Source organism: Notolepis coatsorum, assembly GCF_963971535.1.
Source record: "Notolepis coatsorum genome assembly, chromosome: 5".
Lineage (NCBI taxonomy): Eukaryota > Metazoa > Chordata > Actinopteri > Aulopiformes > Paralepididae > Notolepis > Notolepis coatsorum.
In genome coordinates this window covers 56,315,248-56,338,105 of record NC_140169.1, presented here as the reverse complement: position 1 = coordinate 56,338,105, position 22,858 = coordinate 56,315,248, and the positions used below count along the sequence as shown (strand labels likewise).

The following is a 22,858-nucleotide window of genomic DNA, read 5'->3' as shown; positions in this document are numbered from 1 at the left end:
TGTGTGTGTGTGTGTGTGTGTGTGTGTGTGTGTGTGTGTGTGTGTGTGTGTGTGTGTGTGTGTGTGTGTGTGTGTGTGTGTGTGTGTGTGTGTGTGTGTGTGTGTGTGTGTGTGTGTGTGTGTGTGTGTGTGTGTGTGTGTGTGTGTGTGTGTGTGTGTGTGTGTATCTCTGTGTGTGTGTGTGTGTCCAGATCTTTGGGATCATCTTCACTCTGATTCAGGGCAGGTTGACCACTGACCACAACCCTCTGGCCGGCAACCTCTTCCTCTGCGCCTGGATCTTCCTGGGAATCCTGCTCACTGGTAGGACATGCGTGTGTGCGCGCGTGCGTGTGCATGTGTGTGCGTGCATGCTTTCAGTACAGGGTCCCCAGAGGGAGTTGAACCCCTAACCCTGGCAGTGTTCTGTTCCATTGAGCTACACAGGATGACATGAACACGTGTGTGTGCTGTGTGTGTATGTGTGTGCAGAATGTTCACGTGTGTGCTGTGTGTGTACATGTGTGTGCTGTGTGTGTATGTGTGTGTGTGCAGAATGTTCACGTGTGTATGTGTGTGCAGTATGTGTGTGCAGTATGTGTGTGTATGTGTGTTAGGGCTGTCCCCGACTAAGGATTTGGATGGTCGACTATGATTGGCAAAAAAAATTCGTTAGTCGACTATTGGTCGACAAAAAAATTAATTATATTTTAAATATTTTTTTTTAATATATATTTTTTTTACATTTTTTATCATTCCATTTGGGCTGTGGGGGGTGCTTAATGTCTGAGGGAGTCGACTGAAGGCTTCTTGTTCTCTGCAAAAGCATGCAATTGGTCCACTGATGGATACATCTTGATATTTGTCTAGTCTAGTGTGTTCATTAGATGGGTGAAATCCTCTTTCAGTGCCTCTGTGCCTGTTTTCGTGGGCAGTTAGCCTCTGGTATGCGTGCCATTAGTGTTAGCCACGCTTCTAGGCCTCTTTTCTTTTGGAAAGAATGATATAAAAAAAGATAATAAATATTTTTATTTATTTATTTATTTTATATTCGACTAAGAGGTTGGCCAGTCGACTACGGCTCCTTTCGACCGATTAGTCGACTAATCGACTAATGGGGGTCAGCCCTAATGTGTGTGCAGTATGTGTATATGTGTGTATGTTTGTGCAGTATGTGTATGTGTGTGCCCTGTTTGCTGTGTATGCGTGGGGGTGGGGGGGGTGTAGTTTAAAACGGGTCCGGACTCTGACCTACAGTGTGAGTTGTGGATGAAAGACCACAGAGAGAAACTCCACCTGTGTCCATGTGGACGAGGTTCATGAGTTGAACTGTAATTAATCGAGTTGACTCTTTACATTGTATTATATATTGTATCTGTAACATGCAGTGTTTCCCCTGAACAAAAATTCAGCAGCGGTGCTGTGCCTCTGGGGGGTCCGGGGGCATGACCCCCCGGAACTTTTTTGTTTGTTTACATTTTAAAGTTAAATGCATCAATCTGGTGCACTTTGAGAGCAAAATAAAGAGGCTAGATCTATGATGAACTTTGTGCTCAAAACACAAAATCGACTAGACTGCAGTGCTTTCTCCCTGCAGCCTTTTCCTCAGGTCAGTCCTTTACATTAAGCACCCCCCACAGCCCAAATGAAATGATAAAAAATAAAATAATAATAATCATAAAAAAAATAAAGAAAAAAATGTATTCATTTTTTTTTAATAGTCTAGTTCATAGCAGCGGCGGTCCTAATTGCGCCGCTGCTGAATGCATATAGGAGAAACACTGACAGGACTAGAGGCTGAATCAATGGCCTGTCGTTGTTTTGATTTGCCCTAATAGTCTATTGTTGCTGCCTGCCCTGCTAGGTTGCCTCTGGCTCCGATATTGGTTGTTTAGTGTATTTAGGTAATTTGTTGTTGTTTTATTTTGTATTTATGTGCAACTTTTGTATTCCTTTGTCGCAGCTTGTCTTGGACAGGTCTCACTTGAAAAAGAGATTTTTTATTTATTTATCTCAATGTGACTTTCCTGGTTAACACTTTAAGTGCCGAAAACTTGTTTAGGCGTCCTTCCCCGCCATGCTCAAGTTGCCGAGGACGCCGTAACTCGTCTTTAATATCAATATTTCAAAAATCTGTGATCAGAATCATATTTTCCATCCGCAGCCTTCACATACAGTTCTGAGCTCCTCTCAAACCTCTAGCGGTTCAAGAGCGCCATCTGGTGGCCGATCGGCAGAAGCGCCAAACAGGAAGTTATGTGGTTGAAGTGCTGATCGTCCATATTACTTCCGGGCACTCTCTATAGGTCCCGGGACTCGATCTCGACACAATACATAGCGATCCGTTGCCAATAACTCGATAAACAACATGATTTGGACGTATATACTATTATACAACCTGGAAATAGATCGCGTATTTCTACATCCCATAATAGGAATATTTCAGTTCCACGCTCATCGTCCAACGGCGCGAGGAAGATAGGGTAAGATTCAGCGTTATTTTTGAACGTGTTCGATATAAACTGCTCTGATGATCATATCACCCACACTAGATGAATGATATAACGCTGCCCATGGAATTATAAACGATCCCCCGCCCATCCGGTCATCATCAGATGATACGTAGAAACTTCTAGAAGTACGTCCAATTGAAATTTTTGATCTCGCACAGATTCCTACCAAACTGTATTTCATCATCAATATAATGCATTTGGGGCTATAAATCACGTTCTGGAGAAAGCTGCAGAAAGAGATGAAAACATACTTATACTTTAGACCATATTTTACTATGAATATGTGAATGAAAAAGTTTAACGTTGCTACACAATGAACAATACATATAGGACCTTGAATGGGCCCTAATAATGGCAATTTAGCAATAGAATTTAAAAAGTTATAGCCCTGCAAAGAAGGGGAACTTTTCCATAGACAAATAGAGCTGGCAAGGGATGGTATATCATGAATTTAGCCTTAGGCAATCAAAGTGTTAAATAAGGTTAAAAAAAAAAAGAATATTGTATCAGATGTGTATGTGACAGACACACACTGGGAGCCATCCTCCCCCCACATCTGAAGTCCCCTAATAAGCAGTGCTGAGGGTAGGGCTGGGTGATAAAACGATAACGATAATTATCGTGATATATTTTAATAATCGATATCGTAGGGCTGGGCGATATGGCCAAAAATGATATCGCGATAACGATATTGATAACAATATCATATCACTCGATAAAAAAAAATCGAGTATATAAAAAATATATACCGTATATATATTTTTTACGTTTTTTTTAATTAAACAACAGCTGTATATTTATTTTGCAGCAATTCTTTGTCGTTGCCGCCATCTTTGGTGTTACATCCCCTCATACTCCAGTTCTCAGGTTGCAGCTGGTTTGAAAGCGAAAGTAAACCGGCTTCTCTGCTGGCTGTGGCTCCAGGGGAGTTGAACAGTTCTGGCTCTGCTAGTTTCTTTTCTATCTTTTGGCGCTTTTTTGGTGGACAAACCACCGCGCACACGTACACCGTGACTCGTGACTGGAGTCTAGCTCTGCTAGCACACATAGCCTACTGTGTACAGACGGTTTCAAACTGTATTTTAAATTAGAAAGCAAACAAAATAAATGGACGAGAAAAATAAATCTCAATTTGGTCAGTATTGTCATTTGGACAAGCAAAGCCATTACTTTAAGTTGCAGGCAAGAAAGACAAGTCTGTCCACTGTCTCTGGTTTTAAAACTGCCATGTTGCAGGTCACACAAAATAAATAAAAACAGATTTTTTTCCCAGATCCCCCACCCCCCCCCCCCCCCGATATCGATTATTAAAATATATCGCGATAATTATCGTTATCGTTATATCGCCCAGCCCTACGATATCGATTGCTAATAAAAGAAAATATCTTTTGTGTGACCTGCAACATGGCAGGTTGCTTCAGCTTTAAGGGATTTAGTCCAAATGAAACCAAAAGCTTTCTGCAGTTACTCATACAAGCTGGCATCAGGCACGGCACGGCCCACCACAGCAAGGCTATCGCAGACTAGCTGTGTCCCGTACACAACGATGTTCCTTACAGTTGGCCTTTTCCCCGCTGATAGTTAAAATGAAAACGTACGATTTGTGGATACAATTGATCTGCATTGTTTTCTCTTTCATTCCCGACCAAGGACAAGATGCGCAAGGCATTTGTCTCATCAAGATTTGAGACGAGGTGCGCCCAATATGTTCCAACAGTGACCGTGGGGAGGGGGCGATGGGGTGTGGGGAGAGCGAGAGCGCAGCAATGTGGTACATTTATATTGACCGTGTTTCTCACAGTGTTTTAGCCTGTAGGGAATTATTATTAAGTGGTCACATAATTTGTTAAATAGGTCAACTTTTGTTCAATAATGCTTTGAAACGGGAGATTTCAAGTCCAGATGATATGCTGGCCAGTTTGCACCGCTGGCTGAGCTGTGAAACGCTGTTTGCTCGTCATCCAAAAGCAGAGAATGCAGGCTGCAGAGTCTTCTAGTCGACAGAATACGAAGTCTGTAGAGAGGAAGTGGTTTACCCTGCAGTCATCTTGATAAACTAGACCAACAAGACCTGAACCCCTTTGTGTTTGAATGGGTCATATATCTATGAATCTGTCATACATGTGATTGTACTGTATGTGACAGTTAAGATCATTATGTATATGTGTGCCTGCCTATACGGTGTTTATACATGTATATCTTTGATTTGTCCCTGTACACTGTTTTTTTTTTTATAGATGCACGAATGCCTAGTGAGTGAATGTACAGAATATGTTTTAAATTGTTTTTATATTAGCTTTAATGTCCTTCTATTTTTCTGTTTCTTTTCTGGCTTAAACATCTAGCCCAGGGACTACAACTGAAAACGAGCAACCCTGCTAATGTTGGCATATTTACAGTTTTTAATTTGTAATCATTTATAAATGTATAACTGTTGATTGATATGCACTGTCCCTGATCAAATAAACTAAACTAAGATGGTAAAAAGGGACAATGTTGTCGTGATAGAGAATCGTCCCACTTAGACCAACTTCTACACATGCGCCATCCGGTAGTTTCTGCCACAGAGTCCTTAGTTACCGTGGCAACCACTCGCCGTGTAATTCCCAGCATTTTGGCAGAGATCGTTATTCATTTTAACACTTTGGCTGCCGGAAAACGCCTAAACACGTCATTCCCGGCCATGCTCAAGTTGCCGAAGACGCTTTACAGCGTCTTTAATATCAATATTTCAAAAAACTGGGATCGGATTCATATTTCCCCTCCGCTGGCCTGAGATCCACCAGGAGGACCCACTGAGCTCTCTGGCGGTTCAGGAGCGCCATCTGGTGGCCGATCGGCGCAATCGCTTAACAGGAAGTGCTATGGAGATTGTGCTGGTCGGCCGTATTACTTCCGGGCACTAGCTATAGGTTCCGGGACTCGATCTCGACACACTACATAGCGATCGATTGCCAATAACTCGATAAACAACATGATTTGGACGTATATACCATTATACAAGCTGGAGATGGACCGGGTAAATCGACATCCCATAATGGTAAAATTTCTACTCTACGATGATCGCCCAACGGCTCGCGGAGACTGGGGTGAGTTTTAGCGTGTAAAGTTACCGTCTTCGATACTAACTGCTATTATCAACATTTGACCCACATTAGATGATTGGTATAACGCTGCCCACGGAATTATAAACGCCCCCTAGCCCATCCGGTCAACATCAGATGACGTGTAGTAACTTCTAGAAGTACGTCTAGTTGGAATTTTTTATATCGCGCTGATTGCCATAAAACTGTATTGCATCATCAATATAATGTATTTGGGGCTATAGATCACGTTCTGGAGAAAGCTGCAGAAAGAGATGAAAACATACTTATACATTAGACCATACTTTACTATGAATATGTGAATGAAAAAGTTTAACGTTGCTACAAAATGAACAATACATATAGGACTTTGAATGGGCCCTAATAATGGCAATGTAGCAATAGAATTTAAAAAGTTATAGCCCTGCAAAGAAGGGGACTTTCTCTATAGACAAATAGAGCCGGCAACCTACGGTTGATAATGAATTTAACCCATGGCAGCCAAAGTGTTAAACATCTTTAAAAGTCACCCCCCCCCCCCCCCCCCCCCCCCCGAGATGCAGTACATTATCATTCTACTCGACATAGAATCACTTCACATTCAATTATTTTGTCATAATATGTTTATCTTGCAGTAAGCGGTTTCGTCATTGGTTGAACTACCACAGTGATCCATCTCATTATAGAGACTGTCTCTGGTTAAACTACCACAGTGATCTGTCTCATTATAGAGACTGTCTCTGGTTAAACTACCACAGTGATCCATCTCATTATAGAGACTGTCTCTGGTTAAACTACCACAGTGATCCATCTCATTATAGAGACTGTCTCTGGTTAAACTACCACAGTGATCCATCTCATTATACAGAGTGTCTCTGGTTAAACTACCACAGTGATCCGTCTCATTATAGAGACTGTCTCTGGTTAAACTACCACAGTGATCCGTCTCATTATAGAGACTGTCTCTGGTTAAACTACCACAGTGATCTGTCTCATTATAGAGTGTCTCTGGTTAAACTACCACAGTGATCTGTCTCATTATAGAGACTGTCTCTGGTTAAACTACCACAGTGATCCGTCTCATTATAGAGAGTGTCTCTGGTTAAACTACCACAGTGATCCATCTCATTATAGAGACTGTCTCTGGTTAAACTACCACAGTGATCCGTCTCATTATAGAGAGTGTCTCTGGTTAAACTACCACAGTGATCCGTCTCATTATAGAGAGTGTCTCTGGTTAAACTACCACAGTGATCCATCTCATTATACGACCAGTCTGACAGCACCTGTGTGTGCTTTTGTATGTGTGTTAGTGTGTGGTTGTTTGTGTGTGTGTGTGTGTGTTTTTTTTTTCTATGTATTTGTGTACTTTTTTGTATGTGTTTTCTATGTGTGTGTGTCTATGTGTGTGTGTGTGTGTGTGTGTGTGTGTGTGTGTGTGTGTGTTTAGCCACCCCCTCCCTCCAGGATGTGTGTGCGTGCCTCTTTGTGGTAAAGTCAGTTGTGCCTGGGGCACTGGGCTGACGGATACTGTTTTTATAAAAACAAAACCTGAAGTGTGTGTGTGTGTGTGTGTGTGTGTGTGTGTGTGTGTGTGTGTGTGTGTGTGTGTGTGTGTGTGTGTGTGTGTGTGTGTGTGTGTGTGTGTGTGTCTTAAGGATGGGCATGAGTAATGTTTCCCCATATCCAGTCCAGGAAATCTATTTTTAGAATGCATCTTAACCCTTTCACTGAGACAATACAGAAGGTTAACCCTTTCACTGCCACACTACCAAACGGTTAACCCTTTCACTGAGACAATACAGAAGGTTAACCCTTTCACTGCCACACTACCAAACGGTTAACCCTTTCACTGAGACAATACAGAAGGTTAACCCTTTCACTGCCACACTACCAAACGGTTAACCCTTTCACTGTGACAATACAGAAGGTTAACCCTTTCACTGCCACACTACCAAACGGTTAACCCTTTCACCGTGACAATACAGAAGGTTAACCCTTTCACTGCCACACTACCAAACGGTTAACCCTTTCACTGCGACAATACAGAAGGTTAACCCTTTCACTGCCACACTACCAAACGGTTAACCCTTTCACTGCGACAATACAGAAGGTTAACCCTTTCACTGCCACACTACCAAACGGTTAACCCTTTCACTGAGACAATACAGAAGGTTAAACCTTTCACTGCGACAATACAGAAGGTTAACCCTTTCACTGCCGCGTGACAGCAGGTTAACCCTTTCACTACCACACTACAGACTGTTAACCTTCTGTCGTGTGGTAGTGAAAGGGTTAATTACTCAAGTAGTGCTCAAGTAACTGTTTAGGGAAATCTATTTTTAGAATGCATCTTAAAATGCAGCAGCAATAACGAGATATTGTGCGGAAACACACATACACATACATACACACATACACACGCAATATACCCAAACAAGACGAAAGTCTTTCTCTGGTCTGCATCCCCTTAACAATTGTGTGTATTGAGCTGTACTGTATTGTACCCATTCTGCAATCTGTTAATAAAGTTTTCAATCAATCAATCAATCAAAGCTTAATGCGTATTGTCAGTCAAAAACAGTCAGTTACCATTTGTAATAATTACATTACCTCCGCTCTGTTTGCAGCAGGTCTCTCTGCTCATGGAACAGCATGTCTATCAATAGTCTATAATCGCTACGCACAGTGGGCGACATGTTGTTGGCACAATTTGTTTTGTTTTGGATAACACTAAGCTAACTGTTTTTATATTTTGGATAACGCTAAGCTGACTTTTTTTAATCTTTTGGATAACGCTAAGCTAACTGTTTTTTTTGCCTGATCTCTGCAAACGACGAGAGGGCCTACCTGGAAGAGGTCAATGTCCTAGCGGGATGGTGCCAAGAGAACAGCCTCTCCCTGAACGTCAGCAAAACAAAGGAGATGATTGTGGACTTTAGGAGGTCGGGGGTCAGGGACTACAGCCCCCTCAGCATCGACGGGCCACCGGTTGAGAGAGTGAACAGTTTTAAGTACCTCGGAGTCCACATATCTGAGGACTTGACATGGACCACACATATTGACAGTGTTGTGAAGAAGGCACGGCAACGCCTCTACTTCCTCAGGCGCCTAAGGAAGTTCCAAGTCAGTCAGAAGATCCTTTTTTTATATCCACTTTTTCTCCCATTTTCTATATTTTCTCCCATCCCAATTTCGTATCATCCAATTCAACCCTCCCCTGTCACGAACGCTGTTTCTTGCCTCCCACAAGCCGGCTGCAATGTGGACTAAGTCATACATAGTACAAGTCCCCTCCGGTACTTGAGGTAACAGCAGTCGCATCTTTTCACCTGCGCAGCTCGATCTCTCAGTGGCGAGGAGTAACGCGTGGGAGGCTCACGCTGCCCCGACACTTCCTGATTCTACTGCGCAGGCGCACCAACCGACCTGTAGGAGTCGCTGTCCACAATGCCCGATCCCCACCCATCAGTTTCCCACCCCCTAATACGGCCAATGTGTATTATATGAACGACCAGCTAAACTGAAAGCAATGTGGAGCGCTGGGCTCGAACAGGCGAGCCCAGCGTCTCCGCATTCGTGGCGAGCGCCCACTATGCCACGTAGCTAACTGATTTTATCTTTTGGATAACACTAAGCTAACTGTTTTTATCTTTTGGATAACGCTAAGCTAACTGATTTGATTTTTTGGATAACGCTAAGCTAACTGATTTGATCTTTTGGATAACACTAAGCTAACTGTTTTTATCTTTTGGATAACACTAAGCTAACTTTTTATCTTTTGGACAACGCTAAGCTAACTGATTTTATATTTTGGATAACACTAAGCTAACTGTTTTTATCTTTTGGATAACGCTAAGCTAACTGATTTTATCTTTTGGATAACGCTAAGCTAACTGATTTTATCTTTTGGATAACACTAAGCTAACTGTTTTTATCTTTTGGATAACGCTAAGCTAACTGTTTTTATCTTTTGGATAACACTAAGCTAACGAACTTATCGCGGTAACGTTAAGTGTAAATGTTCACAGCTTCCTGCAACAAACTCACGCCTCACAGGATTTCTGAGAGATTTCAGAGCGAGTTTTCTGTTCCATTGGCACTTTTGGTGGACTATTTGATGGTACTTTCCATTTTTTCATGAATTTGTATCTGATTTGATCCCCCTTTCTCTTAATTAGGTAGCCAATTACATAGGGATGCACCGAAATTTCGGTGGCCGAAAACTTTCGGCCGAAAATGGCCAAAAATTGCCTTTTGGCTTTCGGCCGAAAGAGTTTTTTCACCGAAAATATGTCACCGAAACAGAAACAACCTGTAACCTAACGCGTGTTGTTGTGATGATGTCGCGCTGTTGGGAGTCGCGCTGTTTCTATGTAAACTCTGCGCGCAATCACTGAGTGATCTAATATGCATATTATTCAGAGCGAGAGGGGGGGGGGATTGTGTTTCTCACATTGATGCTGTCTGTCTGTCGCGCGTCTACTGTGCCGAGTCAAGCGAGCACATTCAGCTGGGGACTAGAAAGGTGCGCTCAGTAGAGCACAGATGTCCGCTGCGCAGCCAGAGAAAAGATGGAATTAATGTACTGTATGCATTCAGAAGTGCTGAATAAATGTTTTATGGACCCATAATAGTGATTATTTATTATTTAAGTAAAGTTTTGCCATAATCATATATTTTTCCATAATCATAATGTTCCACAACATTGGTAAAAAAAAATTCTATTCTATGAATCATTCTCGGCCTTTCGGCTTTCGGTTTTCGGCCAACTGTTTTCTATTTTCGGTATCAGTTTCGGCCAAGAATTTCCCATTCGGTGCATCCCTTGAATTACACCCAACCTATTATCCAATTGTCCTCTGGTAGTAGAGGGTTTGTCCGGGAACATGGGGAACATAGGGCCTAATTTTTTTTTGTATTTAATTTTTTTATTATTTTTTAAACAAACACATAAACAAACATGACAACACACGATAAGATATACAAGCATTAATTGTCAGAGCACATCCAATGAGATCACATTTTAGTTAATTGTCTTATATAAGATATACCCCTAATACCTGTTATCTAAAAACCTACACACATATGCTCCAGCTCGAACCCCCCCCCTCCCGGACCCCACCTTGAGAAGTACCTCCACTATCCCTCGCACCTAACCAGACACTACCATTATAAGCTAGCTTTTATTCTCTCCACCACTTCTAACCACATTGACATTTTGGATTCATTGAGACCCAGAATTCTTGCTGTAGATATTTCTTGATAAATCACATCGAGATATGTAAGAAACCAAACTTTACGGCACATTTTTTCCGGTTGAAACCAGCGTGATGCGATCAGCTTTTTAGCTACTGTGATACCCGATAAAACCAATCTCTTTAGCTGTGGATTCACTGCAAACTCAAAAACATCATTCAATAGTAATACCGAGGGGTGTACAGGTATATTCCAAGATACGAGTTTTGATAATTGTTGGGTCACATCTTTCCAGAATGCCTTGACTGGTGGGCAGTCCCAATACATGTGCATAAATGTCCCTTTGTCCCCATTTGTACATTGGGTGCATTTGGAGTCTTGTTTAAGCCCCATTCGGCACAGTCTTATAGGAGTCAAGTATGTCCTGTGGATATAGTTAAGATTGATTTGTTGATGATCCGGGTTCCTTGATGTAAGTCGGACATTTGCCCAGGCTCCTTGCCAATCAAAGTCATTTTCCAGGTCTGGTATATCCCTCCTCCAGACAGAGTCTAGTTGGAGGGTTTCATACGAGGACGTTAGTAATTGATGATAAAATTCTGAAACAAAACCTCTAGATGTCTCTCTTTCGTAGAAGAATTTGTGGTATCTGTGGTGTTCAATTGGTCTGTCTAATGGAACACCGTGAGACTTCAAACATAGCTGTAACTGTTTGTAAAAAAGCCATGTGGACTTGGTGAGATTACATTTTTTGCGTATTTCTTTATCACTACAAAAACCCTGTTTGTTAAAAACATCCCCTAATGAGTGTATGCCTTGCTCTTCCCATATAGGGAATCTTATAGGTCGTTTTCCAATTAAGAGTGCATTGTTATTGAATAAGGGAGTATGATTGTGCCATTTATGTGGGTTAGGATTTTTTTTTTGTGATTCACGCCATATCCGGATCGCATGAGTAATTATGGGGCCAAATTTTCGTTCACAGTGCTTGATTGGTAGTTCAGTGTATGCTATGTCCTTCAGTCTATGTGGGGCTACTATGTTTTCTTCTAATTTTCTCCAGGATACTAATGCTTGGGGGTCAAACCATGTTGTCAATGGTCTTAATGTGTACGCCTTAAAATATTGGAAAAAATCTGGAAATGCCATGCCACCATCTGCTTTATTTCTCTGTGCGGTGGATCTTTTTATACGTGGTGGTTTGTTATTCCAAATAAATTTGTATGTGGAGGAGTGTAATCTTTTCCAGTAACCCTCTGGAGGGGGTAACGGTAGCATTGAACTGAAGAAGTTGATTCTAGGTAGTACATCCATCTTAACTATTGATATCCGTGCTTGTACTGTGTTTTTAAGTTTTGCCCATCTATCAAGGTCGTCTTTGATTTTGTTTTGGATTTTTGTGTAATTGTGCTTCACCGTTTGTCTTATGGTGGGGAATATTTCCACTCCCAAGCATCTGAAATGTTTTACCATCGGTATCTCTCCTGGGAGGGTTATATCTTTTTTTGCAGGGGTGTTAAGTGGAAGGAAAGCCGACTTCTGCCAATTTATCTTAAATCCCGATAAATCACCAAAGTCCTCAATCAACTTGAGCAGATGAGGCAATGTGGTGTTGGGGTTTTGCATGAACAATATTACGTCGTCCGCATATAAACAAATTTTTTGTTGTGTGCCCTTGATTACGATTGGTTCTATGGATTGGGATTGTCTTATATATTGTGCTAAAGGCTCTAATGATAGATTGAATAGTCCGGGACTAAGAGGACAACCCTGTCTGGCAGAGCGTGATACCGGAAAGATTTTGGAGATGATTGTGCCTGTTGTAATCATGGCCGATGGGTCTTTGTATAATACTTTAATCATATCAATGAATCCTTTTCCTAACCCCATCCTTTCTAGTACTGCCCATAGATACGACCATTCCAGCCTGTCAAAGGCTTTCATAGCATCCAGGGACAGCATCGCCTTAGGTATGGTGTCATCCTTGTCGGCATCTAGTACGTGCAGTATTCGTCTTATGTTATCAGTGATCAGGCGGCCTCTTATGAAGCCAGTTTGGTCCGGGTGAACTAAAGACGTCATATGCTTTTGTAATCTGATGGCTAATACCTTAGCTTAGAGTACAGTTTGATATCGGTTCCGAGGAGGCTTAAAGGTCTATAACTACCGCACTCGTTGGGGTCTTTGTCTTTTTTAAGGAGAACTGTTATGAGTGCAATATTGTCATTCTTATGGAAGTTCCCCTCCTTGACTGAGTATAAGATCATATTTAGTAATAATGGACCAATTATGTCCCAACAAGAAAGGTACATTTCTGATGGGAAACCGTCTCTTCCAGGAGCCTTACCACTTTGCATTGCGGTTATGGCCTTCTTGAGTTCCTCTAGTGTGATCGGTGTTTCTAACTGTTTAGCGTCATCCTCTGAAAGTTTAGGGAGAATAATTTGATTAAGAAATGTGTCCATTTTGTTTTGATCGAAGGTCGTTTCTGATTTATATAAGTCGGAGTAGAATTCTTTGAATGTATCGTTTATTTTTACAGGATCTGTTACAAGTACTTGTTGTGCTCTAATGGTAGTTATATCTGCAAATTTTGCTTAATTCTTAATCGCATGGCTAATAGATGACTAGGTTTGGAACCATGGGAGTACTGCTGTTGTCTTGTGCTGCGTATTTGTATTTCCGATTGTTGTCTGTATATGGCATTGATCTCTATTTTTAGTACGTTAACTTGATTCTCTAGTCGAGTTGAGTTGTTGTATTTTAGAGAATTAAATAACGTTGAGTAAAGCGTTTCCAGCTCAGCCAGTTTTGTGCATTTATTCTTGCGCATTTTGGAGGAAAAGCTATCCGTGAAATCTTTGATCATTCCCTTTACCGACATCCATATTATTCTGGGGTCTTGCACCGAGTTTGCATTCTCCCGTTGGAATACTATAAGAGCTTCTTTGAGTTGTGTAATGAATTCCTTGTTATTAAGCAGCAACGAGTTAAATCGCCATCTTGGGGCTCGGGAGGATAGTATACCAAATGTACCTTTAAGGAGTAAATAACAGTGATCTGATCTGTATCATTTCCACTTCATAATTATCAAATAGTCTCTGTGATGCAAAGACATAATCTATTCTGGATAGTGTATTATGTCTCGCAGATCGACAAGAGTACTTTCGGGTCGTGGGATTAAGTAACCGCCATAAGTCATTTACACCTGTAATCTTCAACCAATCCTTTAATGCCTTCGATGAATTCTTTTGTTCGCTGGAAAAGGCGAGGTAAGATTTGTCCATCCTTGGGTTCCAGATGGCATTAAAATCCGCACCTATTATAAATGAGTAATCGGGCGTTCGTCACCAACCCCGGAGCTGTGAGCTGGATTCGCCTGTTCGAATCCAGCTCACAGCTCCGGGGTTGTCACCAGCTTGGCTGGCCGTCCGCACTAATACAATTGGCTGTATTAGAGGGTGGGAGAAGCTGGCGGGGTGGGTCCGGGTCGTTGTAAACAGCGACTCCTACAGTTCGGTCGGGGCGCCTGCTAAGCGCGGATAGGACTTGAGGGGGATAGTGTGATCCTCCCACACGCTACGCCCTCTCAATGAGAATCCGCGCTGCCAGGTGAAAAGAAGCGGTGATTGGCTGGACGTGTGTCGGAGGAAGCACGTGGTAGCCTCCACTCTCCCAGATGATCTGACTGTGGGGGGTAAGTGCGCAGCGACCAGGAAGGGACTGGGAATTGGCATACGACTAACATTGGGATGGGAGAAAATCGGAGGAAAATGGAGGGGGAAAAAGATTAAAAAAATAATAAAAAAAAAAAAAAATGAGTAATCGGGAATGTCTAACATTGCATTGGTTAGTGTAGTGAAGAAATCTTCTTCGTACAAATTTGGGGCGTATACCGCTACCAACGCTATTTTCCTGTTCTTATGTTCAATCTTAGCTATAGTTATCCGACCTTCTACATCAGACCATACTCCCTTTAGTACAATATTCAACTTACGTTTAACGACTATGGCTACACCCCGAGTTCTCGTACCAATAGAAGAGTGACTAATATTATGGTATGTGTTGTCCGCTAATTTATCTATGTCTTTCTCTAGAATGTGCGTTTCGCTTAGCAGAGCAATGTCCACATGTTCTTTTTTCATCAGTGTGAGCACGCTTTTGCGTTTGAGTTGGTTATTTATTCCCCCGGTGTTCCATATCATTATATTCAAACTAGCCATAATCTATACATGTTGTATTGTAATTTTTGGTAATGCTTCTAGAGTGCGAGGCAATAATAGATATACATCCCACTAGTGAGGTCCCGTTGAGAGCCGAGCTTAAAAACATACATACAAATAAAAATCCCCTACCCTTCCCTCCCACCGAGAGTCGTACAGGATTGTGTTCCATGAACACAACCTTTGCGTATGACTCCCTCCCTTGCACCACCGGATATCCCAGAATGATCCAATTATCCTTAACATTCCTATGTATACCATAGGATCTAACACTCTAAATTCTACCATAAGTAGAATGTCGACTGTGGCTTGGCCACTTTCCTGTAAAATAAAAATTTAAATAAGATAAAACTAAAAATAAATACCAAAAATAAGCTTCAATTATCATGCCCTAATCACTTACATTTTATATGAACTTGTGTAATTTATAGTAACCCATGAATAATATGGAGGTATTGAACTGAAGAGAGAGCCTCAATAAATCAGAGAAAACGGATGAAAAAAACAAGTAAAAGGAAGAGAACATTAACTTAGATCTTAAAAGAGCTTTGCTATGCTTAAACATCTAAAGTATAAATTGGAGAAGTAGTGGAAATATTTCCAATTAATAAAAAACAGTTTTTAAATACGTATATGCAGCATTTCCCCTGACGGGGGTGGGCGATGATCCGTTGTGTAGAATGATCTTTCAGCCGGCCGCTGCTATGATGGTTCTGTGGTTCTGCATCTAGATGCTGTTGATTATTCCCCCGAGGGGCTTCTGGTAGAATGACTGACCACGTATTGCTGTTATTCCAGAATGTTCCCTATATCAAAGAATGCTTTAGATGTTCTAGATTATTCCAATATGTCGTTTTTACATTGTTCGAATGTTCCAGTATGTTCTGGAGTGTTCCAATCTTGAATCCAATATGTCCGCAATAATAGAATCCCGACGGGGAAAGCATTCAATAACTCTGAGCACGTAGGTCTCTCTGTCCCAAATCCTCGGTTCATTAAAGATTATACTATATGGTGACCTTGCATAACCGAGATTAAAAGGCCATTTATACACTATCCTGCGTGTTGTGCAGACAAGTATTTGGCTGCATCTTCAGGCGAGTTGAGGAAAACCCTTGCTCCTTTTTTATCGACAATGCGAAGTATTGCAGGGTATGTTAATAGGGGTCTGTATTTCTCCAGATAGAGTTGAGACATCACCGTCTTGAACTTGGCACGCAGGTCCACTACATCACGACAATAATCTTCAAAGCAGTGTATTGGTACCTCCATGTATTTCAGATTGCCTTTCATCCTGCGAGTTTCACGAATAATCATTTCTTTTATTCTGACTTGGCGCAGGATAACCAATATCACTCTGGGCTTAGCGTTATTGCCAATGGATCGGGTCCCCAATCTGTAGCACTGTTCCACCTCTGATACTTTAGGAAGGATCTCTGTTCCCAAGATTTTCTGTAATTCTGTGGCAAACTCTTCAGGGTGAGCACATCTCACTGACTCGTCCAGACCAACTATACGAATATTCAGCTTGCGTTTTTGATATTCCATCTAGAATATTTTGGCTTTCTGTTCTTCATTGATTCGCTTAAGCTCCATCGTTATATCGCTGAGCTCCGTCTTGATTTCTTTGTAGTTTCCCTTCATCTCAGCAGTTAGGTTAACGTTGATAACCTCTACTTCTTTGTAGATTCGAGCGAACATTTTTTCGTGGGCTTCCATTCCTGTTTCCATAGGGCCTAATTTTGAGTGAAAAAAATATCTTAGAAATGTGGGAACATAGGGCTGTGGGACCATTGGGCTGTGGGAACGAACATACAGTAGGGCTGACCCCAAAAATCGAGCACCCTCAAAAACCACTTGAGTTCAGTTGAAACGGCGGGTGCTCAAGTGATCGATTACTTGCACCCATTCCTAGTGCGTTTGTGTGTGTGTGTGCGTGTGCGTGAGAGAGAGAGCGTGTGTGTTGGGAACTGTTGAAGACACATGGCTTTGTGACGTTGAAGTGTTTGTAACATAATGTGTCACTGATTGATAAACTGATGGATTGACTGACTGAATGTTTTCTTCTTGTTTCAGCCTTAATTAAGTCAGAATTGAAAAGACACAACGTCAACATCGGTGCAACCAGTAACCATTTACAAGTAGTAAGTCTAAACGCACACACTGCTTCAAGGTGTCCACTATAATCCCTGTACCAAAAAACACCTCCCCAGCAGGCCTAAATGACTACAGACCGGTGGCACTCACCACCTCTGTGGTCATGAAATGCTTTGAGAGGCTGGTCAAGGATTACATCTGTGCCTCCCTCCCCAGTACCATGGACCCACTGCAGTTTGCATACAGGACAAACGGGTCCACTGACGACGCAGTCTCCCAGGTACTGCACAACACCCTTTCTCACCTTGACAGTCAGAAGGGGGGCTATGTGAGATTGCTGTTCATTGACTATAGTTCATCTTTCAACACCATAGTCCCCCGCCAGACTGGCTTACAAGTTCATCGAGCTGGGTCTGAGCTCCGCCCTGAGCGCCTGGGTACTGGACTTTCTGAGTGAAAGGCCCCAGGCGGTCAGGGTGGGGGGTCAGACCTCCAACACCATCACCCTGAGTATCGGGTCCCCCCAGGGCTGTGTTCTCAGCCCACCTGCTGTATTCACTGTACACACATGACTGTGTGGCCAGGTTCAGCTCCAACTCCATAGTGAAGTTTGCTGACGACACAGTGGTGGTGGGGCTGATCTCGGACAACGACAAGAAGGCCTACCGGGAGGAGGTTGATGTCCTGGCACTCTGCTCAGCCTACTCCTGAACATTGGTAAGACCAAGGAGCTGATCATGGATTTTAGGAGAACACAGCGGGGGGGACACACACCAACCAATCAACCAATGGTTCTCGAGCCGTAACGGCACATGGGGCAGGAGCCTATCTCCTGTTTCCGTAGCGTGAGGCAGCTTGATGTACAAGTACACCCCTTGGACATGACGCTAGTATGTCACAAGGACTTCCCCCCAAACCAACCCTTGATGCTGAGTGTCAAGCAGGGAGGCTATGGGTACCATTTTTAAATAGTCTTTGGTATGACTCTGCCGGGGCTTGAACTCCCAGCCTCCCGAACTCAGGGCGGACACTCTACTCACGAGGCCACTGAGCCGGCTCTCTCTCTCTCTCTCTCTCTCTCTCTCTCTCTCTCTCTCTCTCTCTCTCTCTCTCACACACACACACACACACACACACACACACACACACACACACACACACATAATCGACGATGTCGATTATAAAAAAATTGTCGACGAGGAATTGTTGCGTCGATTAGTCATTAAAAAAAAATTAAAAATTATTATATATATATATATATATATATATATATTTTTTTTTTTTTTTTTTTGCACTACCTATCTTTGTGAAAGTGGCTTCTCAGCTCTGGTCCAGCCAGCTGAAGACTTCTTAGCTTAACATAACAGGCCGACAGTAAGTTTGGGGGAACTAATGGGATAACTGGGGATGTTGTTTGGTCCTGACAAGCAACTCTGAGGTCATGCTCAATGTCCAATCTGTTCCTCTGCTCTGTCTTCAGCTGGACCAGAGCTGAGAAGCCACTTTCACAAAGATAGGTAGTGCAAAAAAAAAAAATATATATATATATAATTTATTTTTATTTTTATTTATTTATTTATTTTTATATAATTGTTTTTCGATTAGTCGACTAATCGAAAAAATTATTTACAGATTAGTCGACTACCAAAATAGTCATTAGTTGCAGCACTAGACAACACACACAGACACTGTGGTAAAAAAGGTGAAGCACTCGAGCACTGAGGCCACACACACTGACCAAGATTCAATACAGTATCACATTATTCACATATACATATTATTAGAGAGTGGATGGATGTTATGACTCGAGACACATTGCAGATAACACAGACCACTGGGAATACAGACAAGGTAAACACATTAGTTGGGGAAATTGGGTCTTGATTCGGCACATATAATATAAATAACACGTACTGGACTAAACTGTAGACACTAACACACATGAAGCACAACCAAGAAGATGGGGGAACATGGGGCAACACATTCGGAGACCTGACCGGGAGCTCTGGAACTGTACTATCATAATGAAAGATAAAAATTCTTCAATAATAGGCGCATTGGAGAATCCCCACTGGGGTATCTCCGTCGTTATAGTCCCCTACTATGAAGTGCCATTGTGTCAACCTTGTAAGTGGGAGTAACCTGCCTTGTTGTCAGTATCATAAAACCACACAGCCGTATATAAAAGAACAAGCAAAGAGGCCTAGAAGAGAAACAACAATAGACATAAAATACTACATGAAAAGAAGGTACACAAAATAAAACCTTTCTCTACACGGGCGTTAACAGATGTTGACCAATGTCTTTAAATCTCTTTGGAATAATCTGAGGGCCCTTTTTTAATCTTCCCTAAACCCACACGTTTGGCTCCCGATCCAGGCGTTGGAGAACACTTGGCCCGTGGATTTGCCCTTTAGACAAGCCAACCTCTTAAACCTGCCACCTCTCTGTTACTCCGTGACAAAGGTTCCTTTCAAAATGAAACAACAAATCTGTCGCTGTTCACAATGGCTCCCAGGGGAATGGCCTTCAGACAAGGCGTCAGCTCCCTATGAAGTGCCCTTCAGAAAGGACAACGAAACCTTTACTCTGTACTGAATAGCACTAATGATGGCTCAGCTAGACAGCCGTCCCAAACTAGGGCCTGCAAAGTGCCAACGTTGACCCTCCACAACATTCTTTTTGGCCCGTCCAATGATTGTAGATTCCATAAGATATTATTTAGTCCACCTTTATGCAATTGGGGATTTTGAGGAGTGATTTTGAGATAAACTACTTATTAAAAGGCAGTGGCACCTTGGCACCAATAGCTGAAGTGAAACAAATTTTAAGATTTTGTTTTATATACAGTATATACTAACCTTGTACTGTCTTTTACTAGTATGCACTCCTCCTACTAAGGAATCTACCTTGCCTATATTGCATATTACCTACTATGCTAATATACACTCAAGTCTGTAGCACTGAAGTTCAACACTTGTTTGACGGACAATGGTACTGACCCTTAAGCTGCCAGAGTTGTACCCTTCCTGCTGACCTGTTGTACAGAACTTGTAAGTCACTTTAGATAAAAGCGTTCAGCTACTAAATGTGAATGTAAAATTATGTTAAATTGATCAGAAACGTACCGCCCTGTAAGTTGCTTTCGAGAAAAGACACCACATCTAGGGCTGCACGATTAATCGGAAAAAAGTCGCAATCTCGATTCATAGACCTATGCGATCTCATTTCTAAATTATTTTAATGTTTATTTTTTTACTTTTTACTTACCTTTTTTAAATGATGACGATTCTGTCTCGAGTTATTCTGTATGTTACAAGAGACTTTAAAGTTTAAGTCAAGCACTTTCATATGCTATGTTTAAACTTTAAGTTTAAGTCAAGCACTTTGATTATGTTATGTTGTCTGTTTAAGAAAGAGTGCAATATCACCAGCTTGGCTGGCCGTTCACACTAATACAATTGGCAGTATTAGGGGGTGGGGAAAGCTGGCGGGTGGGTTCTGGGCGTTGTGGACAGCGACCCCTACAGTTCGGTCCGGGCGCCTGCTCAGCGAGGGTAGGATCTGGTGAGAGGTAGTGCGGCCTCCCACATGTTACACTCTCCTGGTGAGAATCTGCGCTGCCAGGCTGGCTGCCGGCTGGCTGCCGGCTGGCTGCACATACGTCGGAGGAAAGCATGTGACAGTCTCCGGCCTCTCGGACCAACAGTGGGGGGGGGGGGGTGCGCAACAACCAGGAAGGGGGTTGGGAATTGGCATAACGACTAACAGTGGGATGGGAGAAAAATTGGAAAAAAGGAGGGGGAAAAAAGATAATCAAAAAAGAAAAAAAGAGAGTGCAATAAATGATTTTATTGAAAAAATAAGAATCGTGTGAGAGAATCGTGATCTCAATTCTTAGGGAGAAAAATCGTGATTCACATTTTAGCAGGAATCGTGTGGCAGCCCTAAACCACATCCCTACGACGTGATTTTTAAACGTCTCTCTCTCTTGCCGTCTGTCTCTCTAAGGTCCCGACGGAGTGTCCCGTGGAGAGCCCCCCAGAGAAGACCCCCAACGGGGTGACGCTAGCACCCTCCCTCAGCTTCTCTCACGAAACCTCGCTCTAACCCTGAGGCTGGACAACGCAAGGACGCCGCCCCTCCAAGGACCCGGCTTTGCCACCCTAAAAAACCCTCTTAAAGTACGCTTGATTTGCGTCGGCGAGCGTAATGTCACCAGTAGGGGGGGGGGGGGGGGGGAGTCTGAAGAGAGGAAACTCGAGGGTGAGATCGAGCCTCGAGGCGTTTACAATCCACGGTGTGTGTTTTTAAGCCCCGGTCGGCTGCCCCCCCCCCCCCCACAGGGCACCACCATGGTAGTTGTACCACACCGAGAAAACCCACACGTCCAGACCCCCACCACCCACACCGCCGGTACCCCTGGACCCCCGTGGAGGAGGAGGAGAAGAGGGCTCTCTCTCTCAAACCCAGCGGTCGCTCCGTTTGTCCCATGCAGCTCAACGTACCCATCATTCATTGTATTGCAGGTGAAACAAAGCCCTCGTCTCTCTCTCTCTCGTTTACGTTTACGAGTGTGTTTGAAGCGTAAGAGTTTGGTCTTCAGTAGCTTTTTGCGACGTGTTCCCCGCCTTGCGTGTATAGTATGGGTCCGACCTCTGACCTCTGACCTCTTGGCTCTGAAAGCGAACAGGTGTCCAGGGGAGGTGGGGACTACTGTGGCGAGCGGCTTCTGCACAAGGGCCAACATTTCCTGAGGTTACTTGAAATGTTCAGATTGTATGTTGTAACATGTACCAGTACTGTAGTAGATGTTCTTGTAACATGTACCACGTAGGGCTGGACGGTATGGTCTAAAATGTATATCACGGTATAATTTGAAGCATAGACGGTAACGGTATATATCACGGTATATACGTTTTTTCATAAAATGTCTATATAAATGCTTCTGAAGGGGTAAAACACAGGTATGGCTTGAGTGAATCGTCAAGTAACGTTAGCGGGAAGAAAAAAGCGGGTTACGTCATTGCTAGTGTAACGGAGGTACCGCGTTTATACTTTCTGTACCGTTTATACCGTCCACCCCTACCAGTACTGTAGATGTTCTTGTAACATGTACCAGTGCTGTGAATATAATTTTTCTACTGTATTGTTATTTATTTTATCCTGGTCAAGTCAACAGCATCAACAACATTAGCCACATCCTTGGTAGCGAACGCAATCAACCCACCTAACATTACCCCACAAGCTATGATGACATCACTGGTGGCCATATTCAAACTAATTTACTCTCAATAACTGTCAAACTAAATTAATGTGTGCAAAAACGTTTTTTTTTGCGAATTTTTGGATGCATGTGAGATTATGTCAATCAATCAATCAATCAATCAATCAATCAATGTGCAAAATAAATCTGCATAATTTTTTAAGCTAAAGTGCCCCTCTAAGAGAAATAAGCTGCTCTCACACAGACTGACGAACACGGAACACAGCTGAGAGAGGTTAGTGTCTCCCACAGCGCCCCGGGTTCGCTTGCAGTCTGATTGACTCTCTACAATCTAATCTAAACTCTGTCTCAGCTAGGATTTATAAAAGTTTAAACCTTTATTTACCAGGGTAGGTTCTCTGAGCACAAATGCTCTTTTTCAGGAACGCCCTGCTTCACATTCACACCTAGGAGCTGCCCAGTACAACCACAGTCTGACACTGTTGACCACTAGGAGCTGCCCAGTACAACCACAGCCTGACACTGTTGACCACTAGG

At 42.7% G+C, this 22,858-nt stretch overlaps 1 protein-coding gene across 1 annotated transcript in view; it reads left to right on the top strand.

Annotated features, from left to right (window-relative positions):
* The window catches only part of flvcr1 (FLVCR choline and heme transporter 1), a gene marked incomplete at its 5' end in the record, with an annotated part of 72,163 nt that extends 50,942 nt beyond the window's left edge, over window positions 1–21,221 (top strand). Inside the window, 3 exons of the mRNA XM_084314112.1 lie at window positions 192–303; window positions 17,074–17,141; window positions 21,106–21,221. Coding sequence (XP_084170238.1) covers window positions 192–303; window positions 17,074–17,141; window positions 21,106–21,204 — 279 coding nt within the window. The 3' untranslated portion in view covers window positions 21,205–21,221. The remainder of the gene's footprint in view (window positions 1–191; window positions 304–17,073; window positions 17,142–21,105) is intronic.
* Window positions 21,222–22,858: the final 1,637 nt, after the last annotated feature.